We start from the raw sequence: 21,631 nt of genomic DNA, 5'->3' as shown, positions 1-21,631 counted from the left end.
CCAAGTGCTTTCAAAATTCTTTTTGTAAAACATTTTTATTTTACTAAAATCTTTTATTTCCCTTAGTTTGAGTTCAGATACACCCGGAAGTGTATCCGAATCCCTCAAACCAGGGCTCTGATACCAACTTGAAACGACCCAAAAACACGACCCAAAAATTTTCGTTTTTCCATATAATCAAACCATAATATAAGTATCATAACAGAAAACATACGCGATGTATTCCCAAAACATAATAAAATATTGTGCGGAAAACTGTATCATACTACATCAATCCAAAACATCAAGAGACATCCCCAGGATAAAAGCTATGCTGCGGTGTGTGCGATGCTGTCACCCCGAGCTCTTCCCTTTGCTTGCAGAAGTACCTGAAACCAAAACTGAAACTGTAAGCACGAAGCTTAGTGAGCTCCCCAAAACTACCACATACCATACAATAACATATAAACACATATTGGGCCTTGCCCACTGCATCGGGCCGAAGCCCGGAAACTGCATCGGACCGAGTCCGGAACTGACTGGGACCTTGTCCCCTGCATCGGACCGAAGTACGGAACTAACTGCATCAGACCGAAGTCCGGAACTGACTGGGACCTTGTCCCCTGCATCGGACCGAAGTCCGGAACTAACTGCATCGGACCGAAGCCCGGAACTGACTGGGACCTTGTCCCCTGCATCGGACCGAAGTCCGGAACTAACTGCATCGGACCGAAGTCCGGAACTGACTGACTGAACATGGCATCGCATAACACATCAAATAGCATAACACATATACGACATGCTACATCGGGCCGTGGCCCGGAACACATAATACTTAACACATAAAACATAGCACACAAATCCTGTTCGAACCACGAAGGCATCGAACATACCTACTACTGCATCGGACCTAAATCCGGAAACTACTGATAACTGAACGGGCCGGCATTGTGGCCTTAGACCCGTTCCTACTGGAAGGAAACTCACCTCGTAAGCTGGCTGCTGAGTGTGTGGCTCGGAGAGCTAACGGCGGCTGCTCCTGAATTTCCTCGGCTACAAGTCCATAAACACACTCAATCAAATACTAAACACTGCGCTTGGGGTAAAATGACTCTTTTACCCCCGGCCAAGTCAATTATCTTTTGGGCTGACTCGCCGAGTTGGGCCACCCAACTCGCCGAGTCCCACTCTTACTTTTCACTCTTCCTCACTGCTACTCGTCGAGTCTGGCATCGACTCGACGAGTACCCTCTTGATCCAAGAACTCAGACAATCTTCATCCGACTCGCCGAGTCGGATGAACAGACTCGACGAGTTGTTCTTGATCCCAAGAAGATTGCCTTGGACTTGCCGAGTTGTATGAACAAACTCGTCGAGTCCCTCCATCACTGAGTCTACTCTCAACTCGCTGAGTCCACTTCCTGAATCACCTCGCCACTCGACACTGATAAAACTGAAGGACTCGGGACTCGCGCCCCGACTCGTCGAGTCGTTCTTCCGACTCGCCGAGTCGCCGCCATGCAACTGATTTTTACTTGATTTTGTTTGAATCCAAAGCATACAATTGATAGATCTGAGTCCAATAAGCTGTTTTACCACGTAAAGTTTCCAACTTTACGTGCACAACCTCATGAATAAGGGAAATAAGGCTAAAAGATGCATAAAATGGGTAGATCTATGGTTATCATGCAATATAACTCCAAAAAGACAGTAGATCTGGGCTCTACAACACCCCAACATTCAGATCCATAGATATATCGACTCAATAAGACGTTCATGCAAGTGTAAGGCTTGAAACAAGCACCAACTAGCTCTTAGGAGAGCCCTAATGGAAGTTTAAAGCATATAATAAGATGGAACTCCGAAAATACCTCAATAAACTCTGATTTGGCCTTGGATCTTTGCACTACAACCCTTCTCCTTGCTTCTTGCTTCTTCTCCTTCTTCACACCTTCACAAAGAGGGCACCAAAACACATATAAGCTCTTCAATGGAGGTTTGGGGCTCTATCACTGAGTTCTCAGGGTGAGGGAGGCGAGAATGGGGGCTATAAGGTGGTATAAATAGTGGTCAACCCGGGGATATTAGGGTTTCACCCAGATAGATGGACTCGCCGAGTCGGGGATATGGACTCGTCGAGTCCCCGGCTCACGCGTGCCCTCAGACGCGACCCTACTCGGCGAGTCAGGCTAGAACTCGCCGAGTCCCTCTTGAAAAACTCACTATAATTACCAATAAATCAACATACCGGGAACGGGTCGTTACATTCGGAACTAACTAGGGCCTTGCCGTCTGCATCAAACCGAAGTCCGAAAGCTGCATCGGACCAAAGTCCGTAACTAACTAGGGCCTTGCCCTCTACATTGGACCGAAGTCCGGAAACTGCATCGGACCGAAGTCCAGAAACTAACTGAACATAGCATAGCATAAACATAACTACCACCATAAACACATATACTGCATATTGCAGCAGACCAAAGTCCGGAACACATAACACAAAGACATGCTTGAATCACAAAGACATCAAGCACACTGAACTACTGCATCGGAACGAAGTCTGGAACTACTACTAAATAAGCGGGCCGACATTGTGGCCGTAGACCCGTTCCTACTGGAAGGAAAACTCATCTCATACTGCTGAAGTCCTACTGACAAACCATAGCTGCTGGATGACAGATTCCCGATCAGTCAATATCAAAATAACACCCAATTAATAATTGGGTTCCAATACATAACCATAAGTCCATGCTTAGGGGTAAAAGACTACACTACCCCTAACTTGTCTTGATTCAAGCCCAAGGCCCAATCCAAAGGCCCAAAAGTCCAACTATGGCTCAAAGCCCAACATATGGCCCAATTTTCCAAATTGGGCCCAAACTTTACAAGGTCTTACCATACGGCCCAACCATTTAGTCCAGTCCAACATTCAACATTCTAATAGCCCAATATCACATAATCATATAGGCCCAAACTATGGCCCATCTATGGCCTAATTTTCCAAATTGGGCCCAACTCCTTATATGGGCCTCACCTCAAAGCCCATTAATTATTCTAGTCCATTTGCTTGATCTTGGATGGTCCATTAATAACCCAATAATTAAGGCCCAAAAGAAAGGCCCAACATTAAACCCTAGTGAAATAGGGTTTCTCATTAAATGATGATTAGGGTTAAGTTTCCTACTTAACCCATTAAGGACTTAATCCACTAAGGACTTAATCCATTAAGTCTAATATTTCTTAGATTAATCTTTGCTAATGATTATTAATTATTAATTTAAGTTCATTGAACAATTCTCATGCGGTCCCGATAATCCCAAATTATGGTTTTATGGCTATAGGGTTTTCCAAACCCTAATTAGGGTTTCCAACCCATATTAGCCCAATAGGCCCAATAACTAGATCCTTAAGCCCATTAGGGTTTTCCTTAGGTCAAATAGGCTCTATTAGACCCATTTGGGTTTTCACTAAGCCCATTAGGTTTCAATGGGCTTGTTAGGGCTTACAAGGCCCATTAGGGTTTCAAGCACCCTAAACTAATCAAACTCAACGAGGCAAGCACACCGCTACCTGACACGGCGGCCAGTGGTGGCAGGAGGCGACAGCCACCACCCTACGATGGTGGTTTTGAAATTTCTATTATTATTTCGACATGATTACAAATTACAATGAAAAATCTCCAAACACACGCGCACACACACACACACACTCACTAATATAAGCACACACGCTCACACACAAAACACACACTCACACACATAGCCACCCTTCACGGTGGCTGGTGGCGGCGACAGGGGCGACAATAAGGTAATGGCCACCATGGTGGGCTGCCATGGTGGTTTCCATGCTTTCTGGTCGACAGAGAACACGCATGCAAAAATTCAAACACCAGCTAAGCGCTAGAAACACCTACCATTAAAGCCACCCTCGTGGCGACGCATGGCAGTCGAAGGGAAAGCGTCGACTGCAACCGATGCTCGGAGTGACGGCGCTCAACATCTCTAATGACATCGACGACCAAGGCTGAAGGCGAAACAGGGGGAGGAGAAGAGAGGGAACGTCCGAGAGCGACAACGACTCAACCCCGATGTCCACAAGCAACGTTCATCTTCAACGAGGTGAACGCACGGTGGTTCTCGGCTAGGACGTTGGCGGTGGAGCAACTATTCACAACGAGAACCTTCGTCGGCGGCCATAATCCGTCGTGCATAGCGACGAACACAGGGCGGTTCACCTGAGGAGAGTAGCGACAGTCGTCTGCCGGCTTCTTTGTGTTGCACTTCGTCGCTAGCAGCAGCTTCGCCGATCATGTGGTTGCGGAGGACTCCAACTTCAATGACAAGGAGGCAGTTGGCGATGGTGCTCCGGTGAACTTGGAAGACGATATATATGGCGGCTGGAGAGAGAGATAGAGTGAGGGTGGCGGCCGAATGAACCATCTAGGGTTAGGGTTTGGCTGGTGGTGACGTTTTATAGCCGGCTCCACAAAAGATTGCCATAATGTCAAGATCGACCCTCCCTTTCTCTTTTCTTTCAAAGTAAATCCAAAAATTACCTTCTAACCCTGCCCTCTAAAATTCTTCTCAAATCAAGCCCAAACTTACGCTTTAGCCCCTGACCCATAAAATCTTTTCAACTTTAATCTCATCTTTACCAAACAGCCCCTTAACCTCTAAAATCTTTTCAAAAGAAGTCCCATAAATTACCATTTAGTCCCCGCCTTCTAAAATACTTACAATACTAATGTGGAACTTACACTTTTTAACCCCCAATCTCTTAAAGTGTGACAATTAGCTCCTCAAGCTAAACCTTTGAAATATAATTATTTATTTTAGGGCTACTATTCATTCATTAATTTATTTATTTATCTAATAAATAAACAGGGTGTTACAACTTCGTTCTAATTTAAGCAATCAAGCACTTAACTATAGACAAACAATACCACTTTCATACAATCATACATTACATCTAAACACAAAATCAAATACATTATACCTAAAATTAGTGAACCTTAATCAGAAAACATGAGCAAAATCAGACTTAGATTAGCAAAATCAGCTAGATACAACCAAAATCAGTTTCATACAACCCAAATTAGAAAACAGAAGAAAAAAATTTTAGGACTGAAATTTGACTTACCTTGGGTGAGGAAAAGTCGACGGTGGCCAGTGATTGTGATGATGGCAGGTTTGATAGTGATGGCTAGCCCCTCAAAACCCCCAAATCTTTCTATAAAATTACACCCAAAATCCTCAAAAACCTACCTAAAACATTAGAAATCATCAAAAAAAAAATGGAGGAATGAAGAAATTACCGGTTAAAAACCGGCCGTATTCGTCAAAGTTATGATTATGTCGAGAGAGAATATGGCTCTCAAGAGGCGACTGTGAATGGGGTCGATTAGGGTAGTAAAAAATATGAAACCCTATACCGACGACATGTCATCGTCGGTATAGAGTAAATAAACACGACGTTGTGTAGTATTTTTTATCGTAATTTAAAAAAATAAAAATAATAAACCTATTCTAATGACATGTCTTCAACATACATTTCACACGGATTGAGACCTACCTGTATACGTCGGTGGGTGGTATAGAGGTCAAAAAAACGATATCGTTGTATTTTATCTTCAACATTACAATTAAAAAATAGAAATTATTTTTATTTTTTTTCTATACTAACAACTTGTCTTCGGAATAGATTTTAAGAAAAGCAGGATTTTTTATTACTTTCGCGCCCTACCTACCCGACGACTTGTCAAGAAATTGGTCAACATGGCATTTGGTCAACTTTGACAAAATGTGGTATGTATATCCCTGACTTTTACACACGACACACATCGTCGGCATAGATGTTTGCATAGGTGTGGATTCTTGTAGTGTTTGTGCTATATATGCTAATTAGCTTACGTGGCTTTAAAAAAACTAAAAAAATCCTACATGGCAACGTGCTAAGAGTGCTACTACTTCCTCTAGTCTAAAACGTCATCTTGAAATTAAAAATTCTAAAATCACCGGGAGTCATGTCCAATTATTTAAAAGCAATTACAAGAAATCAAGAACGAGTAGTTAATTTTCCTGATACACAGAAGTTCAATAGGACAACCAGACAAACTCATTGAAACTACCAGACTAGCGGTAAACAACTCAACAACTCTGGAAGACACACCATGCAAAAGAACTAAAACAAATAAAGCATAGATTTGACATAGCAGAATGAAGACAACAATTGAAATGGTAATGACAGTTTTGGGAGAAAGCATGATGCAAGATCATCAAACAACAGGGACTACAACCAACACCCCCAAACTTAGCGTGGTTTGTTTTCTTGAAATGCCATTTCTGTTATTCCTGAGTACGATTCCCATTCGTTACTACTATATGGGATTAACGGGACACCATAAAGATCAGATTGTTCAACTTCAAGGATTAAGCTTCTAGATTCTTCAGGCGCTTGTTCATGTTGTTGATTCCAAGGATGAGTTGTGAACTTCCTCAAGCCCTCTAGCTCCATTGCCACCTCTTTCATAGTAGGTCTTTCATCTCCTAGTAAGTTAAGGCATCTCTTGACTAGCTCAGCTACTGTTTGTAGCTGCTCAAGAGTCCCTTCTTGTAATAATCGTGGTTCAACAATTTGAAAAAGGCGGTTCTCTTTCATTGACTTGACAAAGTAGGTCGCTAAATTTTTTTCTTCATTGGTTCTAGCTGCACAAATTGGCAATCTCCCAGTTATGAGTTCTGCTAGGACCATGCCAAAGCTATAAACGTCACTCTTGTCGGTTAATTGGCTTGTGTGGAAGTATTCAGGATCCAAGTAACCAAGTGTGCCCTGAACAAGAGTCGTGACTTGATCATGATCTAAAGGGACCAATCTTGAAGCACCAAAATCTGATATTTTTGTGGTGAAGTTTTCATCTAATAATATGTTGGCGGACTTGACATCTCTGTGTATAATAGGCATAGTAGCTTGTGAATGAAGATATGCAAGTGCAGATGCAGCTTCAGCAGCAACTCTCAATCGATTCTCCCATGATAACCAACTCATTCCACCAGGTTTATGATGAATGTGATAGAAAAGCGTGTTATTGGATATGAACTCATAAACTAGTATTGGTACCTCCTCTTCCAAACAACAGCCTAACAACTTAACCACATTTCGATGGATAACTTGTGAAAGGATCCAGATTTCATTGATGAATTGCTCAGATTGACTCCCATCCACTATTTTAGACTTCTTTATTGCGACAACACGATTATCTGGTAAGAATCCTTTATACACTACACCATAACCACCTCGGCCAACAATTCGCTCCTCAGAATAGTTATCAGTTGCTTTTCGAAGCTGATCTGTGCTAAACATAGTCACAGCGTCATTAGCCCCTGTTGCCTTGAGCTTTTGTTTCATAAACTCACCCCCATTTTGCTCAAAAAACTTTTCTCGTAGCTTTATGAGTTTCCTCTTCCTTACGCCAAGGAAAATCCCACTTATCCCAGAAAATATGGCAAGTAAGCCAAAGACCAGAGCTACATGTGAAAATAAAAGAAAAACAGTTAGTACTCATTGCGATATAATATTAAAATATACATGCATGTGATCAAAAGAACCAGAAGGAAATTTAAAAGATAATATGGCTTCAGAAGGAACTGTAGAACGTATAGAAAAGGCTCAATGTTTAATTATGGGGTTTAGTTTTGTACTCATAAATTACACCACTCGTTTGGGTATACGCCTTTTGGTGGGTTATGGTTTAGTAAGAAGTTATATACAAGATATTCTGAAATTGTAAAATGGATAATTTAGTAAAGACAAATGGAGCAGTGATTTCTCTTTCAACCTTGATGTTTCAAAAAAAAGAAAAAAAAATACACATACCTAAAGATAATGCAATCACTGGAAACTTTGAAGCTTTACGTTGACACCCATTTTTAGTTTTCCCATCACCCTCGTATCCAACTAAACAAGTACAGGTGTAATCCCCTGGAGTATTATTGCAATTCCCATAACAAGGGTATGTACTATTATCCATGCACTCGTCGATGTCTAACAAATAAAGATATCCACATATATATTAAAAGAGATCAAAAAAAATGTGACATATTCTGCTTTACTAATACTAATTAGGAACATCCATACTCATTTATTATATTTTAATAGATTGATATATTATTATTTTACATTCTATGCAAATCTATATTAATTTTTATACAATACATCAAACTTTATAAATTTCAATGAAATATATTTTTAATAATTGAAAGGTTTCTTTTTTCCTACGATAGATTTCAATAGATTTCAATGACCGTTGAACTTCATATCAATTAGATGCCAACATGGAATCTAACAATGGTTGAGTTTAATCCGCCAAGTCAGCTCATGACATCTATATTCAACTCTCCAATTGAACTATGTATTATAGATATTCTAATAAGAGATGAAATACATACACAATCATTGTTGAGTCTCATCACAAATGAAGAAGAAGATATAGAAAAAATGAACAACAAGAACATTAATAGATAACAATGATTTACAATTTTATGCAAGCTCTATTTACTGCATATATAGTATGCCCGTGTAAAATTAAACAAATTATATGACCTCGTAAAATTTAAGATGGGAGATTAAAAAAAAAAAAAAATCAAGTATTCAAAAAGTAATCAATTAAGATTTGAGAGTAAAATATTACTCGAGAATAAAATCAATATTATTGAACAATATATATTAGCAGGAAACTCAAAATAAACTAGCCCTGTCGAAAATACCTGATACCCGAATTATCCGCCCGATTTTTTCGGACATCGAGTAAATCGGGTCGGGTATATCTGGTATTAGGTAAATTCTTTCGGGTAATTGGGTAACCCGATTTTTTCGGGTCGGGTAAAGGGTATATTTTTTTGGTTTCGGGTATACCCGAATTATTAAAATTATTTATTTATTTATTTATTTTTTTATTTTTAGAGCTTGTACTATATAACAAATATTTGACCACGCTTAAACTAACTATCATTATTGTAAAACATGAATCTATTTATTATGACAATATGACACTAACAATATCAAAAGTAATTGTTTATATATCATCATGTTCTTTAAAACTTAACTGTTTTTTACATTATAGTTTTTAATTTTTTATTGCAACTAACAAACTCATTATCTTGATGAAATTTCAGAACATGGTAAAACATATGGCTATAATTATTTTAAAAATTTTAAACTTTTAAATTAAGATATTTAACGGGGTGTTTGGGATAACTTTTCAGACCAAAAAGTCCTTTTTAGAAAAGACCTTTTTGATTCATATCTTTTTCCAAAAAATGGTTTTAAAATGTATTTGTTTAAACTTTTGAGAGGGGAAAATGAAAAAATGCAAAAGTTGTCAAAAGTCACATAGTGACTTCTTAAAAGCCTTCTTTTTCTTCTTTTTAAAAAGCTATTTTAAAAGATCTTTTTTAATTACCAAACAACTTTTTAAACTTTTGACTTTTTGGAAAAGCCAAAAGTCTCAAAAATCATTTTAAATGCAAAGTCAAACACCCTCTTAAGTATTTGTTTTTTTAACATTTTATTAGATTAGATTAACTTGTTAAAAAATTACTTGATATTTCAGGTATTATTGACTAAAAAATCTCAATGTTCAAAACTTGAGTAACTTCGTTTATGTCTCATTTGTTTATATAAACAAGACTAATAAAGCACAACGTATTTATTTCATTAAATTTATTTTCAGGTGAAATTAAAAAAAAAAATTATATATTTCGGGTAATACCCGAATTACGCAAACCCGACTCGATACACAAATTACCCAAACCCGAATTACTCGAATTTAGTTTGGATATGGTAACGAGTATTTTTTCTAACACGAGAAACCCGAATTATCCGAAACCCGAAAAAATTATCCGATCAACACCCCTAAAAGAAACCATTTAATAAAATCTAAGTTGTTGGTAATATATATTTTTTTAAGTGCTAGTTAGTAGTTAAAGTTAAATTCACCGGAGAGTTAATCCGCCTACGGTCGGATTTGAACCCGAGGCCTCCAAAGAGACTTCCACCTCAACAAAATAGGTTAGTCCACATTCGCAATTTTTTGCAATGGATGATTCTATATTATTGGTATTATATTATGAAGATCTTTGACGAAAAATTTTAAGACAAAGTTAGATATTTTTCTAGCTACCATTTGCAAACTTATTGTAGAATGATGAAGAAAAGTAAAAATAAATAAATAAATATATAAACATGTTATTCATGTTCTATTTACTGGAATTGATTCTGTTTTAAAATTGAAACTGACCTTCGCAGCCGGGTTCAAGATAAGGATTGCCCTGGTAACCTTCCTTGCAGCTGCAGTGATACCCACTAATACTGACATTCTTACGGAGGCTATTTCCCTTGCATACCGTAGGCTCTAAGATATTCGGGTTGTCTCTAATTTCCCAATCCAGAACCCTGCGGACATTGGACCTTGTCTTTATATAAAACTCTGTAGCATTAGACATATCACGAGCACCACCAAACTTAAAGCTCTCTTCCTCACCAAGAAATGCAAAACCGCAACGATTTGAGGACACCACACTGCCATGGTTATTGAAAGAGCCAAGTGTAATATTGAAATATTGGAGACCCTGTGGTATTGATGTCTGACAACACCCACTTCCTGAGCATGTCCCATTATCAGGCACACGACTTGGGTTGTTACATATCCCCATGCAGCCGCTAGCATAGTCGGATCCTGGTGGCCCTCTTATCCATGCATAATCATCGCATCCGATGAGAGTGAACTTGTTCTTCTGGGAAAATGTGAGGGGGAACCTCTCTGGAATGTCAGTCCAGGAAGTTCTATTCTCACTTATATTCCCATAACTGTCGTAGCATCTGAAGGCAATTGAAACGGAAATTCTCATCTCTGTGTCTGAAATATTGTAGACCTTGAGGTTCCCCCTCCCAATAAAAAGCTCTGGAGCTTTTGAAGTCAAGTTGCAGGTCAGCTCAAATGTATCTTCTAAGGCACAGTTTTGCGTTATGTTGCGTCCCGGCATTACTACGTAGTTGATGCCAAAAGGGTATGGAACTGTCACTTCCCCACATTTTGTTAGGCAACCTGGCTTTGCTATAGCTGTAGCACCTACAAAATTGCCCTCAGGTAATGGCGACATCCAGGTTAGAACAAGGATGAAAAGAAGAAGCATGTTTTCTTGTAAGTTTATGAAATTGCAATATTTTGTTTATTATAATAGATACTCGTCTTGTTATATAGTTTTTAAACATTCCTCTACTTATTTTATTATTTATTAAAAATATATTTATATTATAGTTTGAAACATTCTTCCAGTTATTTGATTTTTATATTTTGAAACATTCTTCTACGTATTTTTATCATTATTGAAAGGGAAAATATATTGAGACTAGTTGACCATTGACTTTTATTGTAAGGCTAATATTTAAACGAATGGCTCACCGTTAACCACAAAAGAATTTATAACGAACGGCTTAGGAAACCACCAACGATTTTCCATCGGTATCTGCATTAAATTTCTAGCCAACCATGACTAAAGTTTTTCTTGTGAATTTGTCGTTGAATGAGAAGACCATAAGGAGTGGTCTATAAAGATATTATTTAAAAACATTTTAAAAATTGATTAGGGTTGTCTAAATGGTAAAATAGGATGTCTTTTTAATCAACCTCTATTTAAAAGTATCCCTATTTAAAAGTATGAGCTTTGTTGTATTTTCACTATGTCATACTAGCTAACCTTAAGTAGAAAATACCTACAATTCCATACATCTATATATGTTTATTTTTTATTTATTTTAATTAAATAATCTTTAATAAAATACAACATTTTCTAAAACAAAATAATTTTTTCATTAAAAAAAAAAATTACATTACTAAAAAGGAAAATATAAAAATTACATTAAAAAACTAAAAAATATGAAGAAAAACATTATGCTAAAATTAAAAATTATATTAAAATGTAAAACTTATACTCCTCATACTTATGTTTCATTTTGCGTTGGAGCTTGTTAAAAACCTAAATTTGATCGGATAGAAGATCCGTATGGGAAACATGTTTATAATTTTAAAGTCGTAAATTATTTGTTTCTCCTCTCATGCGAGTGGAAGTTTTTAAATCTATCTTTTTTTGAAAAAAAAAAAAAGATGATTGTCAAGCTTTTGTGAAAGCACATGCACGGCATCTGTTTCAACGGCACTTTTTTCCTTTGCCCATGTGTTGATGGTGATGTTGTTCTTTTCGGTTTGTACGTTCCAATCGGGCGTCAAAGGGTGACATCATGTGGCTCCTCGTCGTTAACATCATCATTGAGATCAAATCCCAAAACCCGCATCCGACTCTGAAGTTATCACTCGTTTGTTGGAGTCGGTGGATTGCGAGTGACTTAGCAAGCTCAGATGTCATTAAAACGTATAAAAGTAGATCCTAGATCGTGTCATTTTCCATTGATACCATTGTAAGTCCAGTATTCACCCTCTCACATTTTATGAATGGAAGTGTGCTAGAACACAGTTCCAACATGTCGTCCCGTTTTGGGTGTTCCATGCCATCCCATCCAAAAATATTGAAATCCAAGCTTTTGCAAACGCTGCTTCCTCATCTTCGTCCTAATATTTTTGAGTTTTTTTCTTTTTCTTTTATTTTCCTTCTTGATGATTTTAGTTGAGTTTCTAGCATCCTTCGATATCATCATTTTGGGGATATTGGGGTTAGGAATGGCAACAGGGAGGGGTATGGTATCCCACCCCCGAACTCGATAACAAAATTTTTCCAATCCTTGACCTGATACTTGATAGGTTTCTTAACGTGGCTGAAAATTTTTCCGAACCCAACCCTAAACACGAAACCTGATATAGACTTGAAAACCTGACCCAAAACTCAAAATCTATGCCAAAAAAATTAAAATTGTTTGGAAAAAAAACTACAATGAAACAATGAGAAATTAAAACCTTAAATAGATCTACAACACTAAATAAGTTCATAACATCACTTAATCAAGTAGAAATTAATAGTATTCTAATATTGCAACAAAAGCAAACCAAATGATCCAAACTTGTTATCCATCACAAGAATACATTACATTTAAACATTAAAACAAACTCAAAATCAAACCAAATTATCCAAAATTGTTATCCCACTTTCGTTAGTGCCTTCATACAAAATGTTAAACAAACCCAAAATCAAACCAAATCATCCAAACTATATAAAAAGTACATTGTCATTAAACAACCATTAAGAACTCGATTAAGACATCAAACATTGAAAAGAAGTACATTGTCGTTAAGCTACCATTAAACATCAGGCATTAAAAAACAATTATTTAGATCAGACGTTAACATTTTAATGTAACTAGGTGATGACCCGTCCGAGCGTTTCGCTGGGATAACCATGTAGTTTTCAATAACACGAAATAATCCATCAGATTAAGTGTATACATAAGTTTACATGATACAAAATTTGGTTAGGATTTCACTACAAAGAAAGTAATATGCAAGTCAAGTAATTGTATACATCACCTAAAATAAAAGGAATAAAAGTTGACCAAAAACTTAAAACCCAATTATGTTGTTTAACAAAAAAAAAAGTAATACACTATTTATGCAAAAAATAATAAGGATAAGTCAAGAACTACACAAAACCTACTAAAGTCTAATAAAAAATAACAACAAGCACTTAGACATGGTATTCACCAAGCTTCCCTTTGTGAATGTTAGTTTCGAGTATGATGGCTACATATAACAAAGAACATAGTTTCGTTACTATTAGTCAGCGAATAATTTAATACAATTCTCCTAATAAGAAAGGAAAATGTTTTAATTGGGTGGATTAGTTAAAGAACCAGATTCCTAGTTATTCCAAAGAACGTAAGTGGCCTTAACGCTTTTGTTCTGGCAATCCCAATCCCTAGGGTACCCAAGAATCATTAATAAACATAATACATATAATATTAAATTTAATCGTGTATTATTAAGAATTTAAAGTAAAGAGCATGACAAAAAAAAACATAAACAACATAATGCTCACTGGGAATCAACATATCATATATAATGTAGCACCTGTTTTCTAGATTGATTAACTTAAGGTCATGGGGGAAAATCTCCGACCACGACATGGTGGTTTGGTGTACGCAGTGCGACCATATCATTAAATGAGGAACGAGTCTGCCATAACCCAAAACACTAGTCCTCGGGTCTTGGGCTCTATTTAAGGATGTAAGGATTAGGGTTGTTCATTTCTCCAGCCTCCGTTTCCTCAGTTGAAGCCCTAGCATCCCTAAGCATCTCCTATCTACCTCCTTTGAGTTCTTTGTATTCTTGAAGCTTTGGAAGGAAGATCCAACTCTCTTGGAGCTTGTGAAGTGTATTGTGATTCTAATTCTTTAGTGTTAGTTACTCCTGGAACATTGTAAGTTGTCAAGATTTAATCTTTATGCGTATTACTTCTTGGATCTTGAGTTTTATGCTTGTTCTTGTCACGTTTTATAGATTTTGAATGGTATTTTGGAGAACTCTATGATAAAGGTTGCTACTATGTTGTTTCTTAAGGCCCTAGGAGTGTTTTGTATTATGTAAATGGTCTTTAATCTCCATTTGGTTCCATGATTGAAGTTATGATCTTATTTTCCACCATTTTTTATCGAGAATAGTGTGAGACATGCATGCCAATAAAGTTTTGGTATTTATGGACCATAAGATAGTATTGATGTATACTAGAAAGTATGGGACTTTAACTCGACGAATTAAGTGCTTAATGGAAGTTTTAACCTCCTAGACCAGACCACGACACGGTGGACGATTGACCGTTGATCATTGACTTTTTGACCAGTTTAACTTTTATTCAAAAGTTCATGAAAGTGCATCTCATGCCTTTAAGGAATGGAAAAAATTGTATTTTTCCTCAAGATAAAGACTAAGTGAGGACAAACTCATTTACAGTAAAAAGTTAAGTATGTTCCTTAATTTCTAAATTAGAGCTAATCGTTGTGTAATTGTTTCAGGAAGTTTTCAGTGCTACCCTTGACGTGTGGATTAGCTAGTTAGTTACCTAGGTGAATTCTCATGAACTTGCTTAATATGTAGATTAGATGTTGTATGTCATGCAGACAAAAGATAGGTCTATCGAAGGGAATCTAGAGGAATCAAGACCACGATAAAGCTCTCGAAGGGAAGTGGTCAATACCATGTCCACTAAAGATAGACCTCTAAGAAAGAATCTAGGTAAGTGGTTAATAGTTATATATGTTTAATTATATGTGTGTATATATATGTATATACATACATACATACACACACAGATATATATATATATATATATATATATATATATATATATAGTCAATTATATAGTGATTGAGCTGGTGAGTGTGTTAGGGTGCGAGACCCTGAATGATATGGATCTCAGAACCGAGGACGGAAGATTGATTAGGAGTACCTCAATGAGAGGGGTTCAGGTCAGGTGATTTTATTGGAGGGTCTTGGGTGGAGATGTAACATCCTGTTTAAAGTAGAATAATTAAATAATAGACATGGAGCCCCAAGAAGTGATTTTTATTATTATTTTATATTGTTATAGTCCAAAATCAAATAATAGTTATCATGATGTTACTTTCGGGGGTTAAAGTATAATGTCAGGATTTATTTTGTAAAGATTTTCAGTAGTCAGTGGGTTTTTGGTATCATTCGGACATAAAATAAAAGGGTTTTGGATGGCTGGGGTTAAAAGAGTAAATTCTATACCTTTGGTGAAAAGAATTTGTCATGAAGGGGCCATATGGTAACTTCTAAGACTTAAATTGTTGTGAATCTTGGATACTTGGGGCTGATTGGTAATTTTTGGACTGGTGTTGAAAGGAATTTTGTAGAGCAGGGGCTGTAGTGTAAATATTGAACTTTATCTGAATTAAATTGTGAAGTCAGGGGCAAACTTGTAAAATGTGACAAACTTTCTTATGGGATCGGGACTTAAGCAGCTACCTTCCCTCGTCCCATTCATTTTGAACGCAACCATTCCCAAACCCTAACCCTAGTAATCTCTTAGCCGCCACTACCTTATCCCTCCAATTTCCAGCCACCGCCAACCCCTTTGTCGCCGCCTTGAAACCACCACCGTGAGGTGGTGGCTGCCGCCACCGACCGCCGTGTCAAGTGGCGGTGTGCCTTGTTTGGTTTGTAATGCGTTTGGATGTTGGTTAAGGGTCTAATAAACCCTAATGGGCCAAAAGAAACACTAGTGGACCCAATGAGACCTTAATGAGCCCAATAAAGCCCTAATGGACCTAAAGCCCAACCATTTGACAAATGGGTTAATATTTGGCTTGGCATGAAACCCTACTATTGGGAAATATCAGGACCCGTACTTGGATTAATTAACAAAGTTAAAATGTTAATAAACAATCATTGCTAATCAACCTAAGATAACATTGGACTTAATAGATTAAGTCCTTAATGGATTAAGACTTAATGGGTTAAGTAAGAAACACTTAACCCTAATCGTTATTTCATGTGGAAATCCTAATTCCACTTGGGCCTTAAGTTGGGCCTTCCTATTGGGCTTTGGTGGTTGAACTATTAATGGATTTCCAAGAATAAGCAAATAGGCTAGAATAATTAAATGGGCTTTAAGGTATGGTCATGTGAAGAGTTGGGCCCAATTCGGAAAATTGGGCCATATGTTAGGCTTTGGCCCATTACTTGACTATAGGCCTGTGTAGTATGAGTTGGGCCTTGGGCTTGGAATCCAATTATTAATTGGGTGTTGTTTGATGATTGACAGTTCGAGAAGCTGTCAACTAGCAGCTTGAGTTTATTCTGCGGGACTTCAGCGGTGCCAAGTGAGTTATCCTCACTATATCAACAGGGTCTACGACACCAAGGCCGGCCCTTTATGATTTACATCTTGGGTTAGGATGGTCGTTATGCTATTGCTATGTTAGATTTCATCCTGGTTTAGGATGGTTGCTATGTTAGATTACATCCTGGCTTAGGATGGTTGCTATGTTATTTCCATGCTAGATTTCATCCTGCTTTAGGATATTTGTTATGTTAGATTTCATCCAGGTTTAGGACGGTTGCTATGTTAGAGATCAGTTAGATCGGTATCCTGGTTATAGGATGGTTGCCATGTTAGTGATCTGTGAGATCTGCATGTTTACTTGTTTATATGTATGTGCACATGTTTGTTGTTTTGGGGAAAGGGTTGAGGTAGGTCCCGCTGTGTGCAGTAGGCCAAGATACCCTGGGTGGACTGTATAGATTGTAGGCCCGAGCTGGGCAAATCTAGTTAGACCGAAGGCCCAACGAGTGGTCCGGATAGGCTGAAGGCCCCGAGGAGGGCATACCAGACGTGCTGAGGGCTCGGAGAGCGGTCCAGATAGATTGTGGACCAGGATTCGGTCCAGTCAGACTGATGGTTCATAATGCATGTTGTTTACTATTTGCTTATATGTTTATATGATATGGTTATATCTGTATGGCGTTGGTATTTTGGGGGTAACTCACTAAGACTTCGAGCTTACATATATCAATTATTGTTTCAGGTATTATGATGATCGCGGGAAGGCGAAGGCGTGATCGTGCACCTCCTTACATTTTCATGATTTATTCTGGGGATACTCTGATGTTTAAATTATTTTGAAAGTAAACAGTAATAACTTAATGGTTTTAAATGTTTTAAAAAGTTTTAAATTGACTTGAATTTTATGGGTGTTACAAGTTGGTATCAGAGCCTTGGTTTGAGTGAATTGGAGGGAACACTCATGTGTCTCCAGTCTCAAACTGAGGACAAGGTTATAAAGTGATTTTCTTAAAATGTTTTCAAAATAATAAACGGAGGATGCAGGTGTACGATCAGCCGGAGCTTGCGGATAGACCCCAAAATACCTTACAGATTATTTGATTATGAGATATGATTAGAATAACATGCTAGTACTAGGCAAGAGATCTTCAGGAATTGCATGATAGAATTACCTGATTATATGATGCCGGATAGCCTAGAGTTATTTTTTTCCTTATATGAAATTGACATCATTACTGTAGTTGCTTAGTGTATGCATCATGGTTGTACATAATTAAGATCTTATAGCCTGAGAATGTTTGGTTTTGCCTTATTTCCTGTTCTTATTTGATGAAGGGCTTAGGGTAGGATCATGTATTCGAAAGTCTATAGGGTCCAGCATTATGTATGTTGGATATAGTTTCTAAGTCCATAACTATATTTGGTATGTAGTTGACCTGACCCGGCATGGTCCATTTGGGTTGCACTTCACCCAAACAATTTATGGATAATCTTTTGAGAATAGTATAAGTTATTTTATTAATATATTACAAGTTCTAATATATTAATATAAAATCATATTATTTAATTAGTGTTGATCTACAATTAATCTAGGATTAATTTAGAGACAAAAAGTATGACTAGTTAAATATGGACTCTTGTATTTATATAGTGTGGGCTAATGCTTATTTGGAATGGGCTAGGCTTGCATGGAAAGTCCATGGATACTCCATGGATCTTTAACCCATGGATATCATGGAAATGAAATGACATAGGTATTAGGGTTTACATGGATGTAACCCTAATCCACCACACTATATAAAGGAGGCTTTGGTTATTGAAAGCACACTAGTTGTAGTGAGTATACTAAGAGGGCCGATTTCAAGAAGGTTGTTACTATTCTCTCAAAGTTCCAAAGTTCGTGGTGATTTGTGATTTCTATTTGAGGCATCCACACTATTGGTGCTAGGTGCTCAAACTCCAAGCAATCAACTACAACGGAAAGGTAAGTAATTCTACTAGCTTTATTTGATTCAAGTTCCCCATGCCATGCTAAATAGGATAAGAACCTTGGAAAAATAATTATTTGCATGTATCTTAGTCAAAAATAGATCCAAGGTTTCTAGGGTTGCATGTACACTATAAGAGTGTTAGAATGCTCAAAACCCATCAATGTATGGTTAGCATACATGAGTGTTGTAGGGTTGGTGGAAGTTTCGTGGGTGGGTTGTGAGAGGCCGGGAGGCCAGCTATGAGGTGTTTAGCATTCCTCTAGGAGTGAGGATTAAGCGTTTGCTATGTTTATGTATATTGTTAGGGTGTTGTGGTGATACTTGAGACAAATATGGGTAGGTGTGGAAGGTAGTATGGGCACGTACTACTGAAAGCATAGGACCCATACGCGTAGCAAGGAAGTCACAACCCCTAGGGTTGGGTTTGGGAGTTGGTCCCTTATTATTATATGGGTTATCAGAGATCCTTCTGGTATCTTACCAGAGTGGTGGTTACGAGATGTCTTGAGACCGGATCCGGATCAGGACCAGGAGCTGGTAGCTAGGATAGGCCAGTATTGGCAGAGGATCGTGTCAGGGAGATCATTCGGGAGGAGGTGATTGAGATTGTCCGGGGATAGTACCCACCAAAGGTATTCATGGAAGTCCTGTTTTATAACCAGAGTCTCCTCCCAGAGAGCGTGATACTTGTGTATAGATCTATACGAGATTAATGACCCCACACCCAGGCTGTTAGCTACAACACGACCGACATGTTATGGGTGACAAATCTCAAATCAGTTCGACGCCTGAAGAACGTCGCGACAAGCAAATCATTTGTTAGAACAGTTATAAAAACTCACATAAAAATGACAATACGTTATTTTACGTGAAATCGATAATACACTTATTTTACGTAAAAACACTTCGCTTGAAATAGTTCTTATTTACGAATAAAAACTACACAATTCTAAACTAACTATGACATATATACTTGTACTTTTCGGTCTTGCAAAGTTTAAGACTATAATCCAGCTTTATTGGAAAATATAGGATTTTCCGAGATAAACTCTTTCGATTACAACAAACGGATTACAACTCATTTTTATTGAAAATATCAGATTTTCTGGAAACAAACATAACTTCATAACATATACTCATACAAATACATATGAACTCACCAACTTAATTGTTGACACTCTTTCAAATAACTTGTATTCTCATGAAATCGGTAATACAAGTAACCACAACTTTTGAGGACGGAGCGCTAAGTCGTTAGTTCAAAACATCTTTTTTCATCATATGATAATTTATTTGGAAACATGTAAAATTTATAACAATGTAACCTTTTAACATTATATCTATGATGTTTGTGTTTGCTTTCTTTACTATAAAATTGTTATGATACCGCACATAACGTCCTCCGCCCCCGAATGTTTCCGCCGTTCTGGTTTGGGGGTGTGACAATTATGATTTATGGACATCTCCAATTACTAGTCTAAGTGGTTTCAAATACTACATTCTTTTCTTGGATGATTTCTATCACTTTCAATGGATTTCTCCTCTTCTAAACAAATGTTAAGGTGTTTTTTTTTTTTGTTTTTAAATCTTTTCGTGCTTATGTTGTTAATCAAAATAAAAACTGATATCTAACTTTTTCAATGTAACAATGGACGTAAATTCAACAACAAACCCCTATTGGATTTCTTCCAAGATCATGGCACAAAAGTTCATTTTTCTTGTTCGTATACCTCCCAAAAAAATGGGAAAGTTGAACGCACCATACGAACTCTCAACAACATCATTCATACCCATCTTATCTAAGCATCTCTTCCACCTAGGTCTTGGGATGAAGCGCTATTTATATTTACTCACACGTTCAACATCCTTTCGTCGACCACCATTAATCTTAAGACCCCATTTGAAATTATCTTTGCAGTTTCTCCTTCCCATGACCATCTTTGCATATTTGGGTTTCTTTTCTACCCCAATCTCTCTTCCATTTCTCCTCACAAGCTATCTTATCGATCTTCCGCTTGTGTATATCTTGGCCCATCAATCGATCATCGTGGTTATCAAAGCCTTGATCTCATCACTCAAAAATTTATTATCACTTGTTATGTCACATTTGATAAAACTCACCTTCCATACTCTAAATTTAATTCCCCCTCTTCCACCAAAGACTATGACACCCTCTTTCATGAAGATCCATCCACTTTTGTTCCAATATATTAGCCTTCCTCCTCCCTAGTAACCACCTCCTCTGGGTCTAACATGGATCCTTGTATATATTCATTGGTTATATCATCACAAATTTGACAGTGAAGGTCGCTTGGATCGTTTGAAAGGTTACCTTGTTGAATAAGGATTCTCTCAACAACCAGACCTTGATTTTGATGATACTTTCAGTCACGTTGTAAAACCTGCCACCATTCGTATTATTCTCAACATCTTAGTTTTCAGAAACTGGCCTATACATCATCTTGATGTGAAAAATGGTTTTCTTCACAGTGATCTTGTTGAAACCATCTACACGTGTCAACCCCTAGGCTACCTCAACCCTAGATTTCCTGATCATTTTTGTTGCCTCCATAAGGCTCTTTATGGCCTCAAGCAAGCCCTAGAGCCTAGAAACAACAATTTGTCGTGTTTTTATTCTTCTCTTGGCTTTACAGTAGCAAGTCTGATAGCTCCCTCTTTACCTATCATTGTGGAAAGGATGCGATCTGTCTTCTCCTATATATAGATGATATCATTCTCACTGCCTCTTCCACAATCGTAATCAATTTACCTATTCGTAACTATGAGCAATCCCCTTACACAAGTCATTGTGTCTAATTCATAGTTAAGCATCTAGAACAATCTCAATAGTTTTCT

The 21,631-nt window shown here is 37.5% G+C and overlaps 1 protein-coding gene across 1 annotated transcript; it reads right to left on the bottom strand.

The window, feature by feature from the left end:
- Nucleotides 1-5,978: 5,978 nt before the first annotated feature.
- LOC111882685 (wall-associated receptor kinase 2) lies at nucleotides 5,979-11,206 on the bottom strand. Its single transcript, XM_023879051.3, has 3 exons — nucleotides 10,271-11,206; nucleotides 7,849-8,016; nucleotides 5,979-7,499 (listed from the first exon to the last, which is right to left on the bottom strand). Exons 1-3 carry the CDS (start codon nucleotides 11,163-11,165, stop codon nucleotides 6,286-6,288), a joined length of 2,277 nt encoding a protein of 758 aa, XP_023734819.1. The 5' UTR covers nucleotides 11,166-11,206; the 3' UTR covers nucleotides 5,979-6,285.
- Between the last annotated feature and the right edge of the window lie 10,425 nt (nucleotides 11,207-21,631).

This window comes from Lactuca sativa, chromosome 9, assembly GCF_002870075.4.
Source record: "Lactuca sativa cultivar Salinas chromosome 9, Lsat_Salinas_v11, whole genome shotgun sequence".
NCBI classification, from domain to species: Eukaryota; Viridiplantae; Streptophyta; class Magnoliopsida; order Asterales; family Asteraceae; genus Lactuca; species Lactuca sativa.
This window is presented reverse-complemented; position numbering and strand designations above follow the sequence as displayed.

What these genes read in the sequence shown, in the direction of transcription:
- LOC111882685 (XM_023879051.3), bottom strand. Translation starts at nt 11,165, where the DNA reads ATGCTTCTTCTTTTCATCCTTGTTCTAACCTGGATGTCGCCATTACCT. An exon ending in TCTTGAACCCGGCTGCGAAG is followed by an intron (nt 8,017 to 10,270) that starts GTCAGTTTCAAT and finishes TTTATTTGTTAG; the next exon opens with ACATCGACGAGTGCATGGAT. An exon ending in AGTGATTGCATTATCTTTAG is followed by an intron (nt 7,500 to 7,848) that starts GTATGTGTATTT and finishes TTTCACATGTAG; the next exon opens with CTCTGGTCTTTGGCTTACTT.